At 37.5% G+C, this 23,833-nt stretch overlaps 2 protein-coding genes across 3 annotated transcripts in view; both read left to right on the top strand.

Annotated features, from left to right (window-relative positions):
• The first annotated feature begins 4,211 nt into the window (after positions 1-4,211).
• Positions 4,212-22,097, top strand: LOC105007099 (ATP-sensitive inward rectifier potassium channel 1). Of its 2 annotated transcripts, XM_010865895.5 has the most exons (3): positions 4,212-4,284; positions 18,960-20,033; positions 20,462-22,097. In XM_010865895.5, exons 2-3 carry the CDS (start codon positions 18,977-18,979, stop codon positions 20,482-20,484), a joined length of 1,080 nt encoding a protein of 359 aa, XP_010864197.4. In that variant the 5' UTR covers positions 4,212-4,284; positions 18,960-18,976; the 3' UTR covers positions 20,485-22,097. The 2 variants fall into 2 exon arrangements, with proteins under 2 accessions (XP_010864197.4, XP_019912197.3); XM_020056638.3 differs by having other exon boundaries at positions 18,960-22,097.
• Positions 4,241-23,833, top strand: part of LOC105007102 (ATP-sensitive inward rectifier potassium channel 1-like) — a 35,266-nt gene continuing 15,673 nt past the window's right edge. Inside the window, exon 1 of the mRNA XM_020056639.2 lies at positions 4,241-4,284. The gene's annotated coding sequence lies outside the window, so the exon portion shown is untranslated. The remainder of the gene's footprint in view (positions 4,285-23,833) is intronic.

The raw sequence follows: 23,833 nt of genomic DNA, 5'->3' as shown, positions 1-23,833 counted from the left end.
GTCCACACACTCAATGAAACAGACTCCAACCTCCCCATAATGGCCAAGACCAGAGAGCTGTGTAAGGACATCAGAGATAAAATTGTAGACCTGCATAAGGCTGGGATGGGCTACAGGACAATAGGCAAGCAGCTTGGTGAGAAGGAAACAACTTTTGGCGCAATCATTAGAAAATGGAAGAAGTTCAAGATGACGGTCAATCTCCCTCGGTCTGGGGCTCCATGCAAGATCTCACCTCGTGGGGTATCAATGATCATGAGGAAGGTGAGGGATCAGCCCAGAACTACACGGCAATGACCTGAAGAGAGCTGCACTGCACTGTATTGAGGGGAGGATGGATGGGGCCATGTATCATGAGATCTTGGCCAACAACCTCCTTCCCTCAGTAAGAGCATTGAAAATGGGTCATGCCTGGGTCTTCCAGCATGACAATGACCCAAAATACACAGCCAGGGCAACTAAGGAGTGGCTCCATAAGAAGAATCTCAAGGTCCTGGAGTGGCCTAGCCAGTCTCCAGACCTGAACCCAATAGAAAAACTTTGGAGGGAACTGAAAGTCTCTATTGCCCAGCGACAGCCCCAAAACCTGAAGGATCTGGAGATGGTCTTTATGGAGGAGTGGGCCAAAATCCCTGCTGCAGTGTGTGCAAACCTGGTCAAAAACTACAGGAAACTTATGATCTCTGTAATTGCAAAAAAAGGTTTCTGTACCAAATATTAAGTTCTGCTTTTGTGATATATCAAATACTTATGTCATGCAATAAAATGCAAATGAATTACTTAAAAATCATAAAATTTGATTTTCTGGATTTTTTTTTTTAGATTCTGTCACACACTTTTCCTCCCCACTGTATTTATATGGCTACTAAACCACAGTTTGTCATATGTATTTATATGGCTACTAAACCACAGTTTGTCATATGTATTTATATGGCTACAATACCACAGTTTTTCATATGTATGTATACAGTATGGCTAATATACCACAGTTTGTCATATGTATTTTTATATGGCAAATATACCACAGTTTGTCATATGTATTTTTATATGGCAAATATACCACAGTTTGTCATATGTATGTATATGGCTACTATACCAAAGTTTGTCATATGTATTTATGTGGCTACTATACCACAGTTTGTCATATGTTTAGGATCGTACTGTGTATCCTGCCCTTGAGCAGCCCAGGAATGCTCGGCAGATCCTATAAGCAAATATGTTGTAATACATGGAACAATATATCAATAAAACGGAATGGTTTTAAAATATATTGTTTCCAATCATTTTTTGTGTATGAGATACCCAATATGGCCTTATTGCTTCAATTTAGTTACATTTATAATGTAATGTCTGTTGGACTTCAAACACATCTATCCTAATATTTGTATTAAGGGTGAGTTTCATTATTCTGAAACATTTTGCATTGCTTCACCTGTATGCTTTCATAAAGCATTATGTTGGTAGGTCTATAGTCCCTTGACGTGATGTTTATATAAACATAACATACTGGCACCAACCTCAGGCAGGGCTGTAAAGTGATCATGTGTTTACACCACACAGCCCAGGCACCCAGGCCAGATGTTCCATGGTGTTCAAGCTTTATCAGTGATCATAGTGTTCAGTTTTTGGTTTGCATCTTTCAGCTTTGCACACATGGATTTGGGCAGTTCTTTCTTGTAGATAATCTCAAACTAAATCATATTAGATGGGGAGCATCGGTGAACTGTGATCATCAGGTCTCCCCACAGATCAAACTGGATGGGGAGCATCGGTGAACTGTTATCTTCAGGTCTCCCCACAGATGTTCAATGGTGTTCAAAGCTTGGCTGGGCCACTCACAGACATCTTGTCTTGAATTTTCTTGTTGTCCCAATGTCACATTTTTGTCTTGGTTGTGTTCACAGTTTGTCATATGTATTTATATGGCTACTGTACCACAGTTTGTCGTATGTATTTATATGGTTACTATACCACAGTTTTTCATATGTATTTATATGGTTACTATACCAAAGTTTGTCATATGTATTTATATGGCCACTATAATACAGTTTGTCATATGTATTTATATGGCTACTATACCAAAGTTTGTCATATGTATTTATATGGCCACTATAATACAGTTTGTCATATGTATTTATATGGCTACTATACCACAGTTTGTCATATGTATTTATATGGCTACTATACTACAGTTTGTCATATGTATTTATATGGCTAATATACCACAGTTTGTCATATGTATTTATATGGCTACTGTACCACAGGTTGTCATATTTATGTATATAGTATGGCAAATATACCACAGTTTGTCATATGTATTTTTATATGGCAAATATACCACAGTTTGTCATATGTATGTATATGGCTACTATACCACAGTTTGTCATGTTTATTTATATGGCAAATATACCACAGTTTGTCATATGTATTTTTATATGGCAAATATACCACAGTTTGTCATATGTATTTATATGGCTACTATACTACAGTTTGTCATATGTATTTATATGGCTAATATACCACAGTTTGTTACATGTATTTATATGGCTACTATACCACAGTTTGTCATATGTATTTATATGGCTACTGTACCACAGTTTAACGTATGTATTTATATGGTTACTATACCACAGTTTGTCATATGTATTTATATGGCCACTATAACACAGTTTGTCATATGTATTTTTATGGTTAATATACCACAGTTTTTCATATGTATTTATATGGTTACTATACCACAGTTTGTCATATGTATTTATATGGCTACTATACCACAGATTATCATACAGTGGGGAGAACAAGTATTTGATACACTGCTGATTTTGCAGGTTTTCCCACTTAAAAAGCATGAAGAAGTCTGTAATTTTTATCATAGGTACTCTTCAACTGTGAGTGACGGAATCTAAAACAAAATCACATTTTATGATTTTTAAGTAATTAATTTGCATTTTATTGCATGACTTAAGTATTTGATCATCCTCCCCTCAATATGGTGCAGTCGTCCTGTCCCCTTTGCAGAAAAGCATCCCCAAAGAATGATGTTTCCACCTCCATGCTTCACGGTTGAGATGGTGTTCTTAGGATTGTACTCATCCTTCTTCCTCCAAACACGGCAAGTGGAGTTTAGACCAAAAATCTCTATTTATGTCTCATCAGACCACATGACCTTCTCCCATTCCCCCTCTGGATCATCCAGATGGTCATTGGCAAACTTCAGATGGGCCTGGAGATCTTGCGTGGGCGGCAGGATTTAAATCCATGACAGCGTAGTGTGTTATTAATGGTTTTCTTTGAGACTGTGGTCCCAGCTCTCTTCAGGTCATTGACCAGGTCCTGCCGTGTAGTTCTGGGCTGATCCCTCACCTTCCTCATGATAATTGATGCCCCACGAAGTGAGATCTTGCATGGAGCCCCAGACCGAGGGAGATTGACCCTCATCTTGAACTTCTTCCATTTTCTAATAATTGCACCAACAGTTGTTTCCTTCTCACCAAGCTGCTTGCCTATTGTCCTGTAGCCCATCCCAGCCTTGTGCAGGTCTACAATTGTATCCCTGATGTCCTTACACAGCTCTTTGGTCTTGGCCATTGTGGAGAGGTTGGAGTCTGTTTGATTGAGTGTGTGGACAGGTGTCTTTTATACAGGTGACAACTTCAAACAGGTGCAGTTAATACAGGTAATGAGTGGAGAACAGGAGGGCTTCTTAAAGAAAAACTAACAGGTCTGTGAGAGCCGGAATTCTTACTGCTTGGTAGGTGATCAAATACTTATGTCATGCAATAAAATGCTAAAAAAATCATACAATATGATTTTCTGGATTTTCATGCTTTGTAAGTAGGAAAACCTGCAAAATCGGCAGTGTATCAAATACTTGTTCTCCCCACTGTACATATGACAAACTGTGGTATAGTGGCCATATAAATAAACATGACAAACTGTGGTATAGTAGCCATATAAATACATATGTCAAACTGTGGTATGTTGGCCATATACATGAATGTGACAAACCCCTTGACGTGCTTTTTGATATTATAAACTGATTACCAACATGAGAGCAGTAAAAAAATAAAAATGTTTCATACCTGTGGTACACGGTCTCAAATACCATCATTGGAACAGCCTTCAGCCAAAATATGTTGGCGGTAAACCACACCCACTTGATCGTTATGGCTTAAATACAGTCATGAGGACACACCTTCAGAGAGAGAGAGAGCCTGACTGACAGAGAGAAAGAGATTTAGTGTGCAACACGACATTGGATTTCTACAGTTTCTATAGAGACAGGTAAATTGAGTTTGATTTTCTATTTCCATTCCATTTCCAGGTTATCTCAACTTGATTGTCATAGTTTCTTTAATGACAGGTCATCTCCATTTGATTTACACAGCATATCTTCTGACATAATCTCTATAATGACATGTAACGTCAGTTTAAGGGAATATCTTAATATCTGAAAAGTGACATAATATTCTCCTGTTAGAACAGTTTTGATAATGAGATATTGAATATAATCTTGATAAAATAATTGTGCAACATGCATCAATCAGTGTAAATGTTTAATGCTGTCACATCACTGAAACAATAACAATATAAATAATTTTGTAGTTAATTTATGAACTTATGATTACCACAGTGGAATTGGTCCCTATTATCATTGCATGGCTGTTGAATACTGTGATGTGTCTCTTTAAATATTTGGCAAAGTAACAATAGAAAAAATAGAAAGAGTTATGACTGTCAATCCGAGCCTTCCTGGTTCCTTAAAAAAACGTAATATTGTATTACAAAGTCAGCCAAGTACTTCATCAAAGTCAATTTCAAATAATTTGAGCTTGTGTTTTCAGACACATCTTTCTTTGGAAATATAGTTGCAATAAATTTGGGTATTTTCAAATACAGCCTAAAACAACTGTGTTTTTGCCTAAAACAAGTATATTTTATAGAAATAATAATAATTATTAAAAAATTATCTACCACATTAATTTTTTTCTGTTACACAATTGGAAACCCATTTCAAATATATGTTTACAGAAAACAAATCAAATGTTTATATGCTGTTCAATGAAAAGAGTATAATACATCATCATGATGTATGCACTCATAACATAAGTCACTCTTGTTTAGAGCATCTGCTAAATGAAATACTCAACATGACCTTTAGAGAACCATCTTAACCGTCTTTAATTCATTGATAGAACTGTGGATACAAAATTTGAAATGACTGAGGAAAACATTAAGAGACAGTTTTCTGGGCACAGACTAAGCATAATCTAGGACTAAAAAATCAATCTCAATGGAATATTCAGTTGAGATATATTAGGCAGCAAGTGAACATTCTGTCCTTAAAGTTGATGTGTCAGAAGCAGGAAAAATGGGCAAGCTTAAGGATCTGAGTGACTTTGAAAAGGGACAAATTGTGATGGCTAGATGACTGGGTCAGAGCATCTCCAAAACTGCAGCCCTTGTGGGGTGTTCCCGGTCTGCAGTGGTCAGTAACTATCAAAAGTGGTCCAAGGAAGGAAAAGCGGTGAACCAGCGACAGGGTCATGGGTGGCCAAGGCTTAATGATGCACATGGGGAGTGAAGGCTGGCCCGCATGGTCCGATCCAACGAGCTACTGTAGCTCAAATTGCTGAAAATGTTAATGCTGGTACTGATAAAAAGGTGTCAGAACGCATCCAGTCAGGGTGCCAATGATGCCCCCTGTACAAATGCCGAAAATGGGCATGTGAGCATCAGAACTGGACCACGGAGCAATGGAAGAAGGTAGCGCACTATGGGAAGGAGGCAAGCCGTTTGAGGCAGTGTGATGCTTTGGGCAATGTTCTGCTGGGAAACCTTGTGTCCTGCCATTCATGTGGATGTTACTTTGACACGTACCACCTACCTAAGCATTGTTGCAGACCATGTGTGCCCTTTCATGGCAACGGTATTCCCTGATCTTTTTCAGTAGGATAATGCGCCCTGCTACAAAGCAAAAATGGTTCAGAAATGGTTTGAGGAACACAACATGAGTTCAAGGTGTTGACTTGGCCTCCAAATTCCCCAGATCTCCATTCAATCGAGCATCTGTGGGATGTGCTGGACAAACAGATCCGATCCATGGAGGCCCCACCTCGCAACTTACAGGACTTAAAGGATCTGCTGCTAATGTCTTGGTGCCAGATACCACAGCACACCTTCAGAGGTCTAATAGAGTCCATGCCTCTACAGGTCAGGGCTGTCTTAGCGGGAAAAGGGGGACCTACACAATATGAGGTCGGTGGTCATTATGTTATGGCTGATTGTTGTATGTCATTCATCAGAGCAAGGCAACGTCACACAAAGGCCTGTGTTTGATGTAAGTCAATGAAAGCATACAGGCTAATTAATACCCCTTTCACACAGGTAATGCAGTATTGTTTCGGTTGTCTTTCAGGAAATATATCCCCAAAAATACCAGGTGTTGTAGTACACAATGGAGAGAGAGAGAGAGAGACCTTCTTGTGTAATTGCTCTCTTCTCGCACACACATGTAAAATTACCACTGTAACATTTACAAACCTAAATTAGGAATGCAACCAAGCTCAGAACCAATGTGCCTACAGGACCATACGCGAACAGCAATGAGCTCAACACCACTGAAGGCCACAAAAATGCGAAAAGACAACTTTTTAGGGATACAGATCCATTCTATGACAACAACCTTGAGATAAGCATGGACACACTGACACCCGTCAGCATCTATATCAATCGATCCAGCTCAAAAATATGACCAATGCATGGACCAGCACCACAAAGGCAGGTATATAGAATATGCTTTCACTCACCAAGGCTGAAGGCTCACTTTTCGATGACTTTGGGAATTAAGTAATGTAGCTGCTGAATCAGCTGGCTTTTGATGGACAATATGGCCAATGGGTTGAGTTGCGGCTGTCCCATGGTATTGCGAGTGAAGATTTTTACCCTCTTCAAGGTGGAAAAGTCCTTCTGACTCGGTTGTCGTCATAGGTGTTATGCTCATCCTTGCTGAACAAAGTTGCTGCAAGATCAAATTCAGCTGGTGAGCATAGCAGTGAACAAATTGGGTTTGGCTATCTCCTCCCTATACACTTCATACATACAATCTAACATTTCGTTTTGTACAGTGCTAGATGTCCCTTTGAAGATGGGCTGAGCGTCAAAATGCCTCTGAAGTCTCAAATCGCCCTCACACATAGTCTCGAAAATGCATCTGAATATTCCAGAATTCAGGGAGTCCACCGACTCGTCGTGCCCCCACAGTGCGGTTTCACATTTTCCACACAGTTTAATATGTTATGATCTGACTGAGAACGTACCTGTTTTCCTCCACCTGTTTGTTATGATGCTCATCATCATGGTCATGCCTGTATGCACTGTCAACTTGGGGTGTGACATTTACCCTTCCAAGTAAGCCCAATTTCACAGCATTGTCCAGATGACTCATGCTGCTCTAATGTTTTGCAATCCTCTCAGAAAGATGTTTCAAATCTTTGTAACCCGTCCTCGACCAAGTACCATCTCCACCAAATAGCAGACATGAAAAACAGAAGAGTGCCTTCTTTTGTATGCTAACCATTAACGACTTTTTCTTCAAAAATCACTCCATGGAAAACCTGTGGTTACTTTCACCAGCAGTTTGAGTGGTGACAATATCCCGTGGGTGATGGGATCAAGTCGCTTTACTTCAAGTTTCTCCTCCAAATTAATGACCAGTCGCCCATGTAAACAGTCCTCATTTATTCATAGAAATGTTTACCATAATGAACCACTACACCACAGAGCTGTACATTGGCCAGGTGTCAGTATAGCCTCTTGTGTCTATCCTGAACAAATCCTCTTTTGCTACTGGCCGTTTTAACAGCTGATTGGCCTTTCGTGAATGACATTGATACAGTTAAACTGACTAATGTTTCTTATTAAGTTTACCTCCACCACAAACAGCGTCTATGTATGGCGTTTGCCACTGAACGTTTTAACAACGTATTATATGGATTTAGATGTGTCTCAATATTTGTAAATATATCTAGAAAATCTGTGCATATATTCATCTCAACTCACAAATAAAAATAGGATTTGTAAATGTGAAAAAATATTTTGTAAATAAAAACATTACCTGTAAATATATAAACATAAACATATGTCAATTGAAATACAATTTGTGAATAAGTAAGAACATATTTCACAAATAAAACACAAATCTGTAAAACCTTTACAACTGTTGCGTAACATTCACATGTGTTGACTTACATTTAGAAATCTTAAATGTATTTACCAATCTGAATTTTATATTTACACATATTTGAGACATATTTTCCTTCGATCGACAATTTCTCGTGTGCGTGGTTTCAAAGGGCTTGCTTGGTGGGACTTATGGAATATCCAGACTGGATCCTTATAGATTGAAATTGAAATATAGGTAGCGTTAGTCCTGAAATGTTAGTCCTGAAATGTAAGTATAACGTTTATTTGTATAACAATATTTGACTGCATCACCAATGGGTAATACAATGCTGAGTGTGTTTTCGATTTTAGGCAACTAACTTAAGCACAGTTAGTTATGTCAGCCTACATCTGGTTGGCTAGCTAGCGAGCTTGTTTGCTACTGTAGCTTAAATTAAGTAATGAAAGTATCTAACCAAGGGTTGCCACCACAGACTGTAAAAAAATATGGACGTAGTAACCGAATGACAATAATTTGATTGACAGCTGTGTATTATGCTAGTATAAAGCCTCAGCAAGCCATACATACAAAGATTATTTGCTTTCCATCCGTCGTACCTACTATTCTATGTTGATAAGTAGGACAAATTTACCCGTCCACGGCAGTATCTGAAGCATCAGCAATTGCGGGTTCGATTACAGGCTGAAAATGTCCAGAAACAAAGAACTTTCTTCTGAAACTCATCAGTCTATTTTTGTTCTGAGAAGGCTATTCCAGAAAGAAAGAAACTGAAGATCTCTTACTTTGTTGTGTACTACTCCCTTCACAGAACAGCACAAACTAGCCCTAACAAGGATAGTGTGCATGTTTTTGGGAGGCCCGGGTGCACAGCTGAGAAAGAGGACAGATACATTAAAGTGTCTAGAGGACCTTTGAAAAACAGACGCCTCACAGGTCCTCAACTGGCAACTACATTAAATAGTACCTGTAAAACACCAGTCCAACATCAACAGTGAAGATGTGACTCTGGGATGCTGGCCTTCTGGCCAGAGTTGAAAAAAATAAAGTAATATCTCAGACTGGCCAATAAAAAGAAAAGACTACGATGGGCAATAGAACACAGACACTGGACAGAGAATCATTGGAAAAAGGCCAGCATCCCGGAGTTGCCTCTTCATTGTTGATGTTGAGACTGGGGTTTTGCGGGTACTATTCATTTTGATGCATTTCCTAACCTTGATATAAATCTATGGAGACTTCGATCCACTTTGTTTGAACAGCCACTGTAAAGACTTTACAACATCACTTAAATATTTATTATCTCTATAACATCTGAAAATTAAAGACACTTTCAGCATGGGTTTTCATTTACCTCTTTTAGTTAGAGTCTAAAATGCCACCAATTTCACATTGACGTGACATCTTTGGTGTATTATTTTGATGGACCTCGTAAGCGGAGCCAGCCAAGAACGAATATCTCTTACTGAGTGAGTGAGTGACTGACCTTTGTAAAATAGCGTAGTGGTTAGAGAAGCGTATTTGTGAACTATAGGTCCTGAGTTTCGTATCTCCTTGCAGGCGAAGCGTAGTACGCATTATGAATTATTACGTATAGACGAAAACTTTGTTGGCTAAAACCGTTAGTATCTACATTATAGTAAGCCTAAAATAAAACAGTTTACGGTTATATTGCAACTGCTTCTGATGGATTTTAAGAGTACACATCCGTGCATGCGTTTTGGGTCAGTATAGAGAAACACATTTGCTGGCTTAACATACGGTAGTTACGTTATAGTAAGCCTTAACTGAAACTGTATACGGTTATATGGCATGGAAAAGTTCATCTCCAGTCTCGCTAGCAATTGCTAAATTATTATGATTATTCCTAGGAAGTAGATACTAGTAAGCCTATTACTGGCTAATAAGCTGTTAAAACTGCCAATGGCAAAAGCAATACAGTTCATAGACGCTGAAACGTGTAATGCCATGGCGTAGAGGTTAAAAACAGTGCCTCTAAGTATGAATCTGTTGAGAGCAAGGACATTTATTAATTATTTCTGGTAGATTCCACGATTCTCTCGTCTTTTCACTTGATGAAAAAGTTAGTTATCGTCGCCTTTATTGATAGTTATTGTATAAATGTAATTCACGAATGAAAAAAAAAGTATGTTGTTTTGCCATGAAAGAAAAAAATATGTTCTTATGCCATGAAATTAAAAGGTTTTTGCAGACTCGCTGGCAAATTGCTCAATTCTTATGATTATTCCTAGGCAGTTAGTAGATACTAGTAACCCTATTACTGGCTAATCAATCAATCAATCAATCAATCAATCAAATTTATTTATAAAGCCCTTTTTACAACAGCAGTTGACACAAAGTGCTTTACAGAGACACCCGGCCTTAAACCCCAAGGAGCAAACAACAGTAGTGTTGAATTTCAGTGGCTAGGAAAAACTCCCTAAGAAGGCTGAATTTTAGGAAGAAACGTAGAGAGGACCCAGGCTCAGAGGGGTGACCAGTCCTCTTCTGGCTGTGCAGGGTGAGATATTAAGAGTCCAATTGGAATAATAAATACATTTCTCTGGGCTAAATCCAGAGTCTATTTGATTTTAGACTAGGTCAGAAGTATGACCAGGTGGACAAGGACAGGGACAGCAACGGGCCCCCCAAATAATAAGCTGTTAACACGGCCAGTGGCAAAAGCAATACAGCCTCCCCCCTCCCGCCCTGGGTTGTACCCAGTCTTGTGGTCGGGAACCCATGTTTTGGGGTGGGACATTGTCACGTTCTGGCTATGCATCTAACAATCTCTGCACTGGGCTGGGGCGTAGCTAGGACCGGACTGAAAGTGGTTCCTCTTGGCATATTTAAATCTATTTTGGTCTCCCCAAGTGGAGGCGGGTGTAGATGGATGCCTCCAATTGAGGAACCTATTTAGGTTTAATGTTTGTCACACCCGGTGTGGTTCACTGTGGTTTGTTTTGTACTTGCTGCCCAACGTCACTGGTTGCTGCTTTGCTTTTGTTTGCTTTAATTAAACTATGGATTATTACACTCTCGTCTCTGCGCCAACCGGTGTCCTGCCTTCACAACCATGACAGTACTAGAGCTGGCGATCCCATATCAACAATGGCTTCAACTCAAATCAAATGTATGTTATCAAGCCCTTTTACATCCAAAGTTGTCATAAAGTGTTTTTACAGATACCCAGCCTGAAACCCCAAAGAGCAAGCAACAAGAGTTAATGCACAGTGGCTAGGAAAAACTGTCATCTCCGTGCAAGTCATCTACCATACATGATGCCTTAGGAAAGCAAGGAACATCATCAGAGATCACAGCCACCCAGGCTTTGTTCTGCTCACACTGCTGCCAACTGGTAGACACTACCGGAGCATCGGGTCACGTACTTCCAGACTCACTAACAGTTTTCCATAAGGCTCCTCAACCAGCAACACTGATCTGTGATCATCATACTGATCACACACAAATTCCAAATGCTCTGATGTCTTTCTATGTACATTAGAATATGTTTATGTACCGTTCGTAGGCATATTACACATATATTATATTTATAATGTAGCGACCTTGGTAGGGCCGCTACTCGCCCCCCCATAAGGGATATCCCTAATTGTAGCAGTGGGTAGTGTGCCTGCCTTGGGAGCCAAAGGTTGTGGGTTTGAGACCCTGCCCTACCAGATGCGACAATAATATTCAATACTCCTATCCATATTGTTCATATTCCCCATTTAACTCTTTAAAATTGCTCCTAGTTTACAATTTTATATTTATTTTTGTTGTATTTTCTATAGCTATATTTTAGATTTATACATTTCCAAATTCTTACTGCATAGATGCCGTGTGCCATGTCACAAGAATTTCATTGTTCAGAATAACTCTGTGTTATTGGGTGGACAGGGACAAACTTGCTTCAAATTGTGACTAGTGTCAAATACTTTTTATGGCACTACTTTGGCCGGCAAGAATATGGTCTCATCCTTTGACTCTATAGTTGCAATAGAAGCACATTATAAATATAATTTATAGAATGAAATATAGATTTCAGAACAACTATGGCTAAATGATTATCCTTACACTTTAGAAAACACTAGTCCAATAAGAAATGGGAGATATGACCGATTTTGACAAAGATTTGTTTACAGTGACACACTTGAAACAAACAGATAAACTGAAAACTGCAGACAGTGCCTTCCCACGCAATCAATCTGCCTTAAAATATCTAATTAAACGCAGCCTAATGTGGTCATCAATTGCTGCCTTGAAGTACACCATTAAATACAAGTTTTCTGCTGCAAAGGTCAAATGTAGGCTTAACTGTTAATAATGGACTGAAGAGCAGACCTCTGAATAAGCAAGCAAGTTGCAGCAATGAGAAACCAGAGAGTGCGCATTCATGCGAAGGGGCTTTTAAGTCGCTTGAAATAATTACGGGTCACAGGTTGCGTTTTTTTGGGCTTGTTTTTAATATGGTCACTTGTTAGGAAAATCAGACTTTGTTTTTTCACATTTATGGTCGCTACTTTCCCTAAATGTATTGAGACTGTCTGCTCACAGCCTCACAATAATATCAGTGCTGTAGTGTTATTCCCTCTACTACTAATCCCCACATGATCTCAGTGCTGTAGTGTTATTCCCTCTACTACTAATCCCCACATGGACCTACCCCGCCCCCACCTCCCTCCCAGTGGCGAAACATCTAGTCAGAATTCCAAGCAATGTTTCAAGTTTCAATGTTTATTTGTCAAATGCACTGAACAACACAGTGTCATCCTGAACAATACAATTCTTGTGACACTATGTAGTGAGAGTAAAGAAGAATAAATAATAACAAGAAACCAGGCAACCCTAGTTCAGCCGGCCCACAAAAAAAAGTGCTGCCCTCTCAAGAATCAAACCCAGGTCAACCACATGAAAGGTGGGGTCATTAACCAGTACACCACAGAGCTGTACTTTTTCAGTGTGTCAGTATAGCCTGTTCACATAATATAATTTTGTCAAGCATTATCATCACACCACGTTTGATTATTTCAATAGACCCCATTGACCATTGTGTTAAACTGAGTAACGTTTCTTATTAAGTTTACCACCACCACAAATAGTATCTATGGACTATATGACTTTTGCCACTGGCTGTTTTAACTGCTTATTAGCCATTTGTGAATGACATTGATACAATAACTACTGTATCAATATATTTGATGATAACAGACTTTTTCGTCAAGTGAAAAGATGAGAGAATCATGTAGCCAGTGAAGTGTTTGTCTATGCTGAAGAAATCCTAAGACATAAATCGAAAATCCACCAGAAATAATAGCAATATAACAGTAAACAGTTTCATTCTAAGCTTCCCATAATGTAGCTATGGAAGATTGTAGCCTGCAAAGTTTTGTCTATCCTGAACAAATCCTCTTTTGCTACTGGCCGTTTTAACAGCTGATTGGCCTTTCGTGAATGACATTGATACAGTTAAACTGACTAATGTTTCTTATTAAGTTTACCTCCACCACAAACAGCGTCTATGTATGGCGTTTGCCACTGAACGTTTTAACAGCGTATTATATGGATTTAGATGTGTCTCAATATTCGTAAGTATATCTAGAAAATCTGTGCATATATTCATCTCAACTCACAAATAAAAATAGGATTTGTAAATGTGAAAAAATATTTTGTAAATAAAAACATTACCTGTAAATATATAAACATAAACATATGTCAATTGAAATACAAATTGTGAATATGTGAAAACATATTTCACAAATAAAACACAAATCTGTAAAACTTTTGTAAATAAAAACAGCGTATTTTAACAGCGTATTAGACAGTAATCTACTAACTTACTGGAATAATCATAAGAATTTAGCAATTGCTAGCTGAAGATGAACTTTTCCATGCCAGAAACAGTCGTAATATAACCGTATACAGTTAAGGCTTACTATAACGTAACTACTGTATGTTGTAACCAGCTATGTGTTTGTCTATCCTGACTATAAAACGCATGCACGGATGTGTACTTCAAAAATCCACCAGAAACACTCACAATATAACCCTGAACTGTTTTATTTCAGGCTTACTATAATTTAGTCAGGCTTACACTAGAAGCAGTTTAAAAGAGAATCCTGTTTAATTATTAATTATAGAACGTTATAGACTATGGCATTATGGCAAGTATGGCATAAATACATAAGGATTTAAACTAGCAACAATTTGGTAGAATTATTTAATATTATAGATACATAAGAGTGTAATAAGCTTATGAATGGTGGCATAGCACGCTACAACTACGTAGTGAGAATTTAAGGAGATAAATGTATATACAGCAAAAATATAGCAAAAGAAAGCAATAACATACGCATTACTGTATTCTAGCAGTAGTTTAGAAAGTGTACTGTAAACTAGCAGCAATATTGGTAGTAGTATTGAATATTATAGATATGGCAAGTATGGCAGTAATACACATAACAATGTAAACTAGAATACATTTTTGAAAGAGTAGGATGGGGAGTATGAACAGTATGCTAGAAGTATTGAATATTATAGACACTATAGACACAGCAGTGATGATGAGTCATTATTCATGACATTAGATGGCATATCACTGGGTACATTTCAACAAATGATGCCGCCAACAAAGTAAAAATACAACAAAGACTGTGTACATCAATTGGTCAGTGATGACCAACTGTAAATTTTTACAGTTTATAATTGAAAACAAGCATAACATAGCCTACTCATATATAGCCTACAAATAGTAGTTACATGTCCTAATTTATTTTACGCTCCCCCTTAGAGCTCATGTCCTCTCCTTTTCCATGTCTCCTCTCTCATATTCTCCTCGCAGGTGATCAGAGATGACTGGATAGTGCCTGCCCTCTTCAGACATTTAAGAGTAAAAATCTTCACAACATGACTGTGTGTGAAACAAATGGTGGGATTACCCTCTTCAGACATTTAAGAGTGAACGTCTTCACAACAATGGACAGTGTATAATATTGTGACATACAGGAAGTGACAAATCTTTGACGGTAACGAAGAAAACATTCCCAGTACTTTCTAGTTTATTGCTAGACATAACATGTCAGCAACATAGACCACATTGGTATTCAGATAATTACAATGCTTTTTTTCTTGCCAGGAGCTTTCCATCAAACACACCTGTAATTAACTCTCCACGTGTTCACTATAAGTTTACATTTTAAAGCAACTTCTAAAAGTTCAATGCCACCTGGGAAACCGGGTGGCATTACAAGCAGAACAGATTACCAGAATGGTTTCTCAGCTGCAACACGCCTACATGGCCAATTCTTGTACGTTTTCTTCTCATAGTCAAAGCATGTAATCTGGTGCCAAAAGACTGTTGCTTGGTGATATAACATAACTTTCTGGTAATAGAAGACTGTTGCCTGGTGATATAACATTACTGTCTGATAATAGAAGACTGTTGCCTGGTGATATAACATTACTGTCTGGTGATCATATTGGTGCTGTGGAAATTACCAAAGATGGAGCGGAATCCAGATACTAAGGTGCTGAAATGATTAACTTTACAAGCATTTGCATGGAAGTTAGCAATCTAACAGCGTATCTTGCCATGTTAACAAGAGATGGTCACAGAGCCTTTCATATGACAATTATATGATTTTGCTCTTGTTTCTGAAAGTATGATTTGCTCTTGTTTCTTAAAATAAGTTGGTCATTTTTATATGGTCATTGTTTATACATGGACATGTTTGCCTTGTAGTCTGGGTTATCATTGGACAGACCAGTAACAGCCTTGTAGCCTGGGTTATCATTGGACAACAGACCAGTGACAGCCTTGTAGCCTGGGTAATCATTGGACAACAAACCAGTGACAATCCTTGTAGTCTGGGTTATCATTGGAAAACAGACCAGAGGCAGCGTTGTAATCTGGGTTATCATTGGACAGACCAGTGACAGACTCATAGTCTGGGTTATTATTTGTTTGCTTACCAACAGAATCATATGTTATCACAACAATCAATAAATTATAAAGCCTTTAATTTTAGTTTTATGTGACTGGGACAGTGCATGTTAATGAACAAGACATGTTGTACATGCATGTAAAAATGCCGGATTATAGCCAAGGGCTAATTTCCATCCGTAGTCCCACGAGCTAAGATCACACAGCTCACAAAAACATTGCAAAATAAAATTTACATCTACAGTCAGTTCATAAATTTGCTAAATCCTATATACAATATTCACACAAAACTACATTCAACTTCACAAACACTAATCCATATACACATTACAAAGTAAAACAATTTAAAAAAGGATAAAACATACATACTAATGTGTGCAACTTTGATTTTCCCATAGCCATTTCTTCAACTGGACTTTAAACAAGCTATATGTAGTACATTCTCTTAGTGTTAGAGGAAGACTATTCCACAGGTTCCCACCCCGGACAGACAGGACCGTCTGACCGAAGGTGGTGCGCCTGTGAGGTATTATCAAGTCTCCTCTGGTAGAGGCTCGCGTGATCCTCAAAGAATTTTCTTTAGATTTAATAAAGTCCTTCAGAGGTGGCGGAGCGAGGGAGTGAAGGACCGTGTATATCAGACAGGCCATTTTTAAATTAATCATATTTTGAAAATCCAATAGTCTATGTTTTTTAAAACTTGACAGTGGTGGTGGGATAGCGGTTTTTTATCTAATGTTTTTAATGCCTTTTTATATAGACTTTCTATGGTTTTAACTGTTGTGGGGCAGGCAAGAGACCAGGTAGTCAAACAGTAATCAAAATGAGAAATAATCATTGAATAAAATATGTTTTTGCAGCACCCATAGTTAAATTATTTCGAATGTGCCAAAAATTTTGAAGATTAAATTTGACAACCTTTGCTACTTTTTTTACATGACTATTGAAGCAGAGTGTTGAATCAAGGACTACCCCAAGGTATTTAAATTCTGAGACCAGGTGAAGTTCCTCTCCATTCAAGAAGACATTTGATCTGCTTACTTCGACAAAGCGTTTTGAGAAGTACATGCACACAGTTTTTCTGGTGTTCAACATGAGGCATGAATTTTTGAGCCAGTCCTGCACATTTTGACACACCCATTCACTTGAAGTTATTTTGTCACCTTTGGCAATCAGGAATCTGATTGGGGTGGCTATGAAATGCGGAGTTCCCCTGGAATCAGTTCTCAGATCGCTTCTGTTCAATCTCTATATGCTACCTCTAGGCCACATTCTACAGAACAACAACATTAACTACCACAGCAATGCAGACAAAACACAAATATATAAGGCTCTCGAACCGTATGACTACAGTTCAACAGACTCAGGGTCACCAAAACAGCATTCTTTCATCTTAAATATAGCTAGAATCAAGGGCCTGGTGTCCCAAAAAGACCAAGAGAAGCTCATCCATGCTTTAATGTTATGTGCCTATGACTGAGCACTTGAACTTAACCAGTTGTTATTGTTTTTCTTTTCTTTTTTTTTGTCTTATTATTATGATGTATTTTTATATTTCTCTCTTTCTTTGATTCAATGATTATTATTTCGTTGTTATTCTATTTTAGTTTTGCTATGTTTTACCAATCGTTTTTTGGTATCAGAGGAATAACCTCTGTGTAAATGTAACAATCTGCTGGTGTCTAATAATCTGCTGGTGTATAATAATAAGTTCTTGTGCTGCTGTTTAGACATCGATGTAGGGTATTATCTCACAAAAGGACTGACGAGTTTATCCAAGCGCTAGAGGGCGAGGATTGAGGTGGTTCAGTAAACAGTTATGGGAACTGTAATTCATTTAGGATGAATATTAAATGCATGTACAGACATGGCATAAATGTCCCCCTGGAGACAGATGGATAAGACATCGATGTAGAGATTATCTCACAAAGGGACTGACTGAGGTGGAGTCCCCCTGGAGGGTGGTTAGAGAATTGTAACAATCTGACTGTTTTATTCTATTGCATTTTCATATCTTTGTTTTTATTGTAAAGCACATTGAATTGCGTCTATGTATGAACTGTGCTATATAAATAAACTTGCTTGAAGTCACAAAGTCACAAAGTGCTTTTAAACCAAGCAATAACAACAAATGTATGCACAGTGGCAAGAAAAACCTACTTATTAAGGTTGGAACCAAGGAAGAAACCTAGAGTGGGAACGGACTCTGTAGGTTGGCCAGTTACGGCACGTAGAACCACTGCATTTGCTTTTGTGTGAATGGGTTAAAACAGACAAGGGAAATGCATGTGGGAGTGAACAAGCCTGTTTTAAGGAAATAGCTTGATCCCTTAGGATACAATACAAAAGCTTTATCATCAGATGGAGAACCGAGTTCTATCCATTCCCCATTCCTAAGTAATGGACATGTTAAGACTGGTAACTAAACTGTAGATCAAAACCTTCTTCCATAATGGCCTTAGGGGCATAAACATTTCAGCTACACTTGTAAACCTTAAACCTTAATATTAAATCATTAATATTATCTATTATAATTATCAATAATATACTAACATTTATAGCAATAAGTCATGATGGGGTGTGACAATGACTACTGCTAAAAGCTGTTCTCTGACACGAAGCACTGCATACTACAAATCCAGAGATGCTTTATTGCTATAATAAATCAGTAAATAAATAATGGTATTTAATGTATTCAATCTAAACTTCACGATTTGTATTTTGGAAGGGATCTATGTGTCTCTTGGAAGATAAACATATTATCCAAATTCTCATCTTTCCCTTACAGAATTTAATCTGTAAAGGTTTAACTGTGTACAACATGTTTTATTTTCTCAGACATCAGAAACTACAACATGGTGTCTGGTATCCGGAAGCACATCCGAGACCACTTGCTTCAGCAAAGAATCTGCAGATCCCGGCTGGTGACCAAAGATGGCCGCTGTAACATTGAATTCGGCAACATGAAGTACGGCAACCATTTTGCCTACCTCATGGACTTCTGGACGACCTTTGTGGATTTGCGCTGGCGCTTTGTCCTATTTTTCTTCATTGCGTCCTTCACACTGAGCTGGTTCTTCTTTGGCCTGCTGTGGTTCTGGGTCGCGTGGAGCAATGGAGACCTGACGTGGCAGAATCCCTCCTGGGACCACCTTTACTGTGTTGACAATGTCAACAACCTAACAACAGCCTTCCTCTTCTCTGTTGAGACCCAGACCTCCATTGGCTATGGTATACGTGTCATCACACCTCTCTGTCCTAGTGCTATTGCTCTATTCATGATCCAGTTTCTCATCGGGTCCATTATCAACTGCTTCCTTTGTGGAGTGATCCTGGCAAAGATCTCACGTTCCAAGAAAAGGGCAAAGACCATCACCTTCACTAAGATGGCTGTCATTTGTCCTAAGAAGGACTTCCTTTGGCTCATGATAAGAGTGGCTAACTTACGCAAAACCCTAATGATTGGGAGCCAGATCTACGGCAAGCTGTTAAGGACAACAATCACACCAGATGGAGAGACAATCATCATGGATCAGGTGAACATTGAGTTCATGGTGGATGCTGGGAAGGACAACCTTTTCTTTGTGTGTCCTCTCACACTCTACCATGTTATTGACAAGTCTAGTCCATTCTTTGAGATGGCAGTGGACACCCTCCAAAAGCAGGAGTTTGAGCTGGTGGTCTTTCTGGATGGCACTGCAGAGTCCACCAGTTCATCCTGCCAGGTCAGAACTTCTTTCATCCCTCAGGAGATTATGTGGGGTTACAACTTCATGCCCATCATCTCCCGCAGTAAAGAGGGCAAATACAGAGTGGATTTCTCCAACTTCTCCAAGGTGGTGCCTGTGGCCACTGCCCACTGTCCCTATTGCTTCCACAACATTGGGCACCACCTCTGCTCACCCTCTCCAGGTAATGGAATTGACAACGGGGGATTTGAAGACATTGGTATTCTAGAAGGGTCTCCAACTTTTTCGGCATAAGAGCTACTTTGCAGAACATGAAACATAACACAAGCTATTTTAATTATTTTAATTAATTTTTTCTATTAGGCACATTTGCATTGTGCCTAATATCTTCCCTACAACGTTCCATGCCTTTAGTACACAGAGAGAATATTTCTATTTCTAATTTAAAGCCAAGGAATATATTAAATCAGTAATCAATTCTTTCTTTATGTTTGATTTTTTTGGGGTATAATTTCTCTTTAATTCAAATTGTTGTGGAAAAAAAGAAATGTGCTAGCATAGGATTCATCTGTAGCCTTCTGCGTTGCTATTTCTGATGCAAAAGGAAATTTAAATATAGATACAAATAATGTCATTATTGAATGCCTACAGGTAGACACCAGGAGCTACTATAAATGGGATGCTGGCCACCAGGAGCTACTATAAATGGGATGCTAGCCACCAGGAGCTACTATAAATGGGATGCTAGCCACCAGAAGCTACTATAAATGTGATGCTAGCCACCAGAAGCTACTATAAATGGGATGCTAGCCACCAGAAGCTACTATAAATGGGATGCTAGCCACCAGAAGCTACTATAAATGGGATGCTAGCCACCAGTTGCTTATCATAAATTAGCTAATCGTTTGCGAGTCATAGTAGGGTTATCTTGTATGAAGTAAGTCTTCTGCCATCAAAGACGCATACCAGAGATGCAGGATGCAGAAGAAACTGTATCGAGGTAATAAAGATACCATAGAACTTTTATGTTATTTCATTTAAATGCATTAATTGTTTGTAATGTTTTATTCCGCTGTCCTACTCTAACAGTAATATATTAGTATAGTAAATAGTTACTATAGTAATATAAATGTTAACCTAGCATTTATTCAAAACGTTTTACTGGTTAGTCAATTGTGCATATTGCTGGATTGTTTCAACTGATTTAATGTGGAAACAGATGACAATCTGTATTAATCAACAAGATTTGCTGAGAATTAGCAATCTCCTCTTTTATAAATCAGCACACTTGCTCTGTAACTAATGACGTCATTCATGAGACACAAATGTACATTTGCGTGACATTCATTCAAAAGATGCTGACACTAAGACATTTGAGGATGATAAATGAATTGAGGCTTCACAGCGATTTTAGATAAACGATAAATTGAAAACAACCTGAACCTTTTCTTTACTCCCCTGATAGCCAGGTGCGGAGAAAATAACACGTATCTGGCAACTTTAAGTCAAAACTAGACTCAAATTAATATCACTTTCACTAGACTGTGATAACCTCATAACATGTCAGCAGTTTGCCAACAGTGCTTCACAGGCCTACAGCAAGACTATATATCATCTGATGTTTATGCCTAGCCAATGTATTGCAATGTGCTGTAGTATAATTCTATCAGATAATTTACTGTAGTATAATCCTGTCAGATACTTGACTGTAGAACAATCCTGTCAGATAATTTACTGTAGTATAATCCTGTCAGATACTTGACTGTAATATAATCCTGTCAGATAATTTACTGTAGTACAATCCTGACAGATAATTTACTGTAGTATGATCATTTCAGATAATTTACTGTAGTATAATCATTTCAGATAATTTACTGTAATATAATCATGTCAGATAATTTACTGTAATCATGTCAGATATTTTGCTGTTATTATATTAGTTGGAATAGCACTTCTGTTCTGACTGGGTGTGAGATGTATTTTGTTGAAATTTTCTCTCCTTATATTTTTTGGATTTTACAGGGAATTTCTGACTTTAATTACGTATGATATTGGTCATCAATATGTGAATTTGATTAAATCCAACCTGTTTTTATTTTTCTGTGTGTAATTGTTTCTTTCTTTTAATATGCAGGATGTAATGTTTTGTTCTGTAAACACTTGTAAGGGTACATGTCCCTCCAGGTTGATTATTTATTTTTTGATCTTCTGCACATGCACTTTGCCTTTATCACAATGTTTAGATATTGTTTTTTATTGTTTGCAAATAAATCTGCAAATAAATATATTTAAATAAATGTGTTCTGTTATCATTTTAATGATGAACAGCTCTCCAAAAATGTGGATTTAAAGAATAAATCTACATAATAAATTCAATCAAATCAATTTTATAAAGCACTTTTCTGAAATGGGATTCGTAAAATGTCTTTAGATTGTTTAACAAATTAAATAAAACGTCTTTCATTCATTCATTTGACACTCTTATTCAGAGAAACTTTCAGTTGTCATAAGAAATAGTGATTACCCCCATAGAAACAGATTCTGTATCAGAATTGGCTTTAGACAGACCCAGCTATCTTGCAAGGTTGACGCAGTTATATACAATTGGATGTGAATAGAATGATAATGTGATATGAGTGGTGAGCATATAATATACTGTATCTTGGGAAATATTTCTCATGATTGATCTGTCCTAAACGTTTCTGAAATAGTTGCTTGGCCAGGGCGATTCAAATATGGTTCAAATTGGGACTTTCATCCACTATATAGAGTGTTCTGTAAATCAGAATAAGTTAGCAGAACACAAAACATTTTAGGTAACCTTAAAAGATTTAAGTTAATTTACTCAAAAGCCATTTGTTTGTGGAACTTACATATGTAGAATTACTTTTGATTACAAGTCAATTGATTGGCTAAACAAGTAAACTGAAATGTTTTCAGTTACTGACACTTAAAATTGTATTTTGTCACAGTTAGTAAAATTAATATAGCTAAACAATTTTAAATAAAGTAACTCAGTATTATTGGAAAAACTCAATGTGTATGTTTCCATCATAATTATACTGTAATTTAAAGGAAATTAAATAATTGAATGACAACTAATATAAAACTAAAAAGTTATGATTTAAATAACTCAAAAACAAAAACTTGGTTCTAAACTTAAAGGTTTTGTGGCAACTGATTGCCTCAAAAGAAATGAGTACTACTTACACTGTAAAGCAAAAAAATACACATTTAATTTAAACAGGGTATCAAATTTGAGCTGCATTTGCTTAAAGGAATTGAGTAATACACTAAGCCACACCTACAATATAATTTCCCAATATGTGTTGCCCTTTCAAGTGAACTCTGGAGTTACCACCCATGACTGCATATGTTAATGACAGAGACATGGTTATTGAACACATTTATTTTCCATAATTTCACTTAATTGACTGTTATAAAATAGTCAACTGTGAATACTGAACTTATCCCATAAATCCTTATTTTGATGTCTTGCAACCCACCTAGCTCATTGACTATTCATTTAAGATTAACTCAAATACACCGTGCTGTCCAATTAAAATCCTAGCCCAGGTGCCAGAAAGCCATTGTTAAAAATGTTTTGTTAACTTCCGGGAAATTCCCAGATTTCCCCAAAATGTACATTTGAATAACCTGGAAAGTTTACCAAAATTTCGCAAAGCTACCCACAAGGCACTGGCTTGCAAAAATGAATGCACATTTCTCATTGGAATCCAGATGAGGTTTTGACAGAAAGATTTTTTATGTAATTGTTACAACCATTTCAGTAGTGGACTCAAATTATTTGTTTTACTACTTGATTAGATTACTTTAGACAAATGTATGTGTTTGATGTTTGTGTAGCTAAAATGAATTAATCTACAATTTAATGTACAAAAAAGAATAATAAAACAATTTCAAAATATCAACCTGAAGCGGAGCATGCAACCTGAAGCGGAGCAATTTTAAAAAGAAAAACATTTCTTTTTAAAATTGAGTAAAAGTCAATATGACATAAAA

This window comes from Esox lucius, chromosome 19 (assembly GCF_011004845.1).
Source record: "Esox lucius isolate fEsoLuc1 chromosome 19, fEsoLuc1.pri, whole genome shotgun sequence".
NCBI classification, from domain to species: domain Eukaryota; kingdom Metazoa; phylum Chordata; class Actinopteri; order Esociformes; family Esocidae; genus Esox; species Esox lucius.
This window is presented reverse-complemented; position numbering and strand designations above follow the sequence as displayed.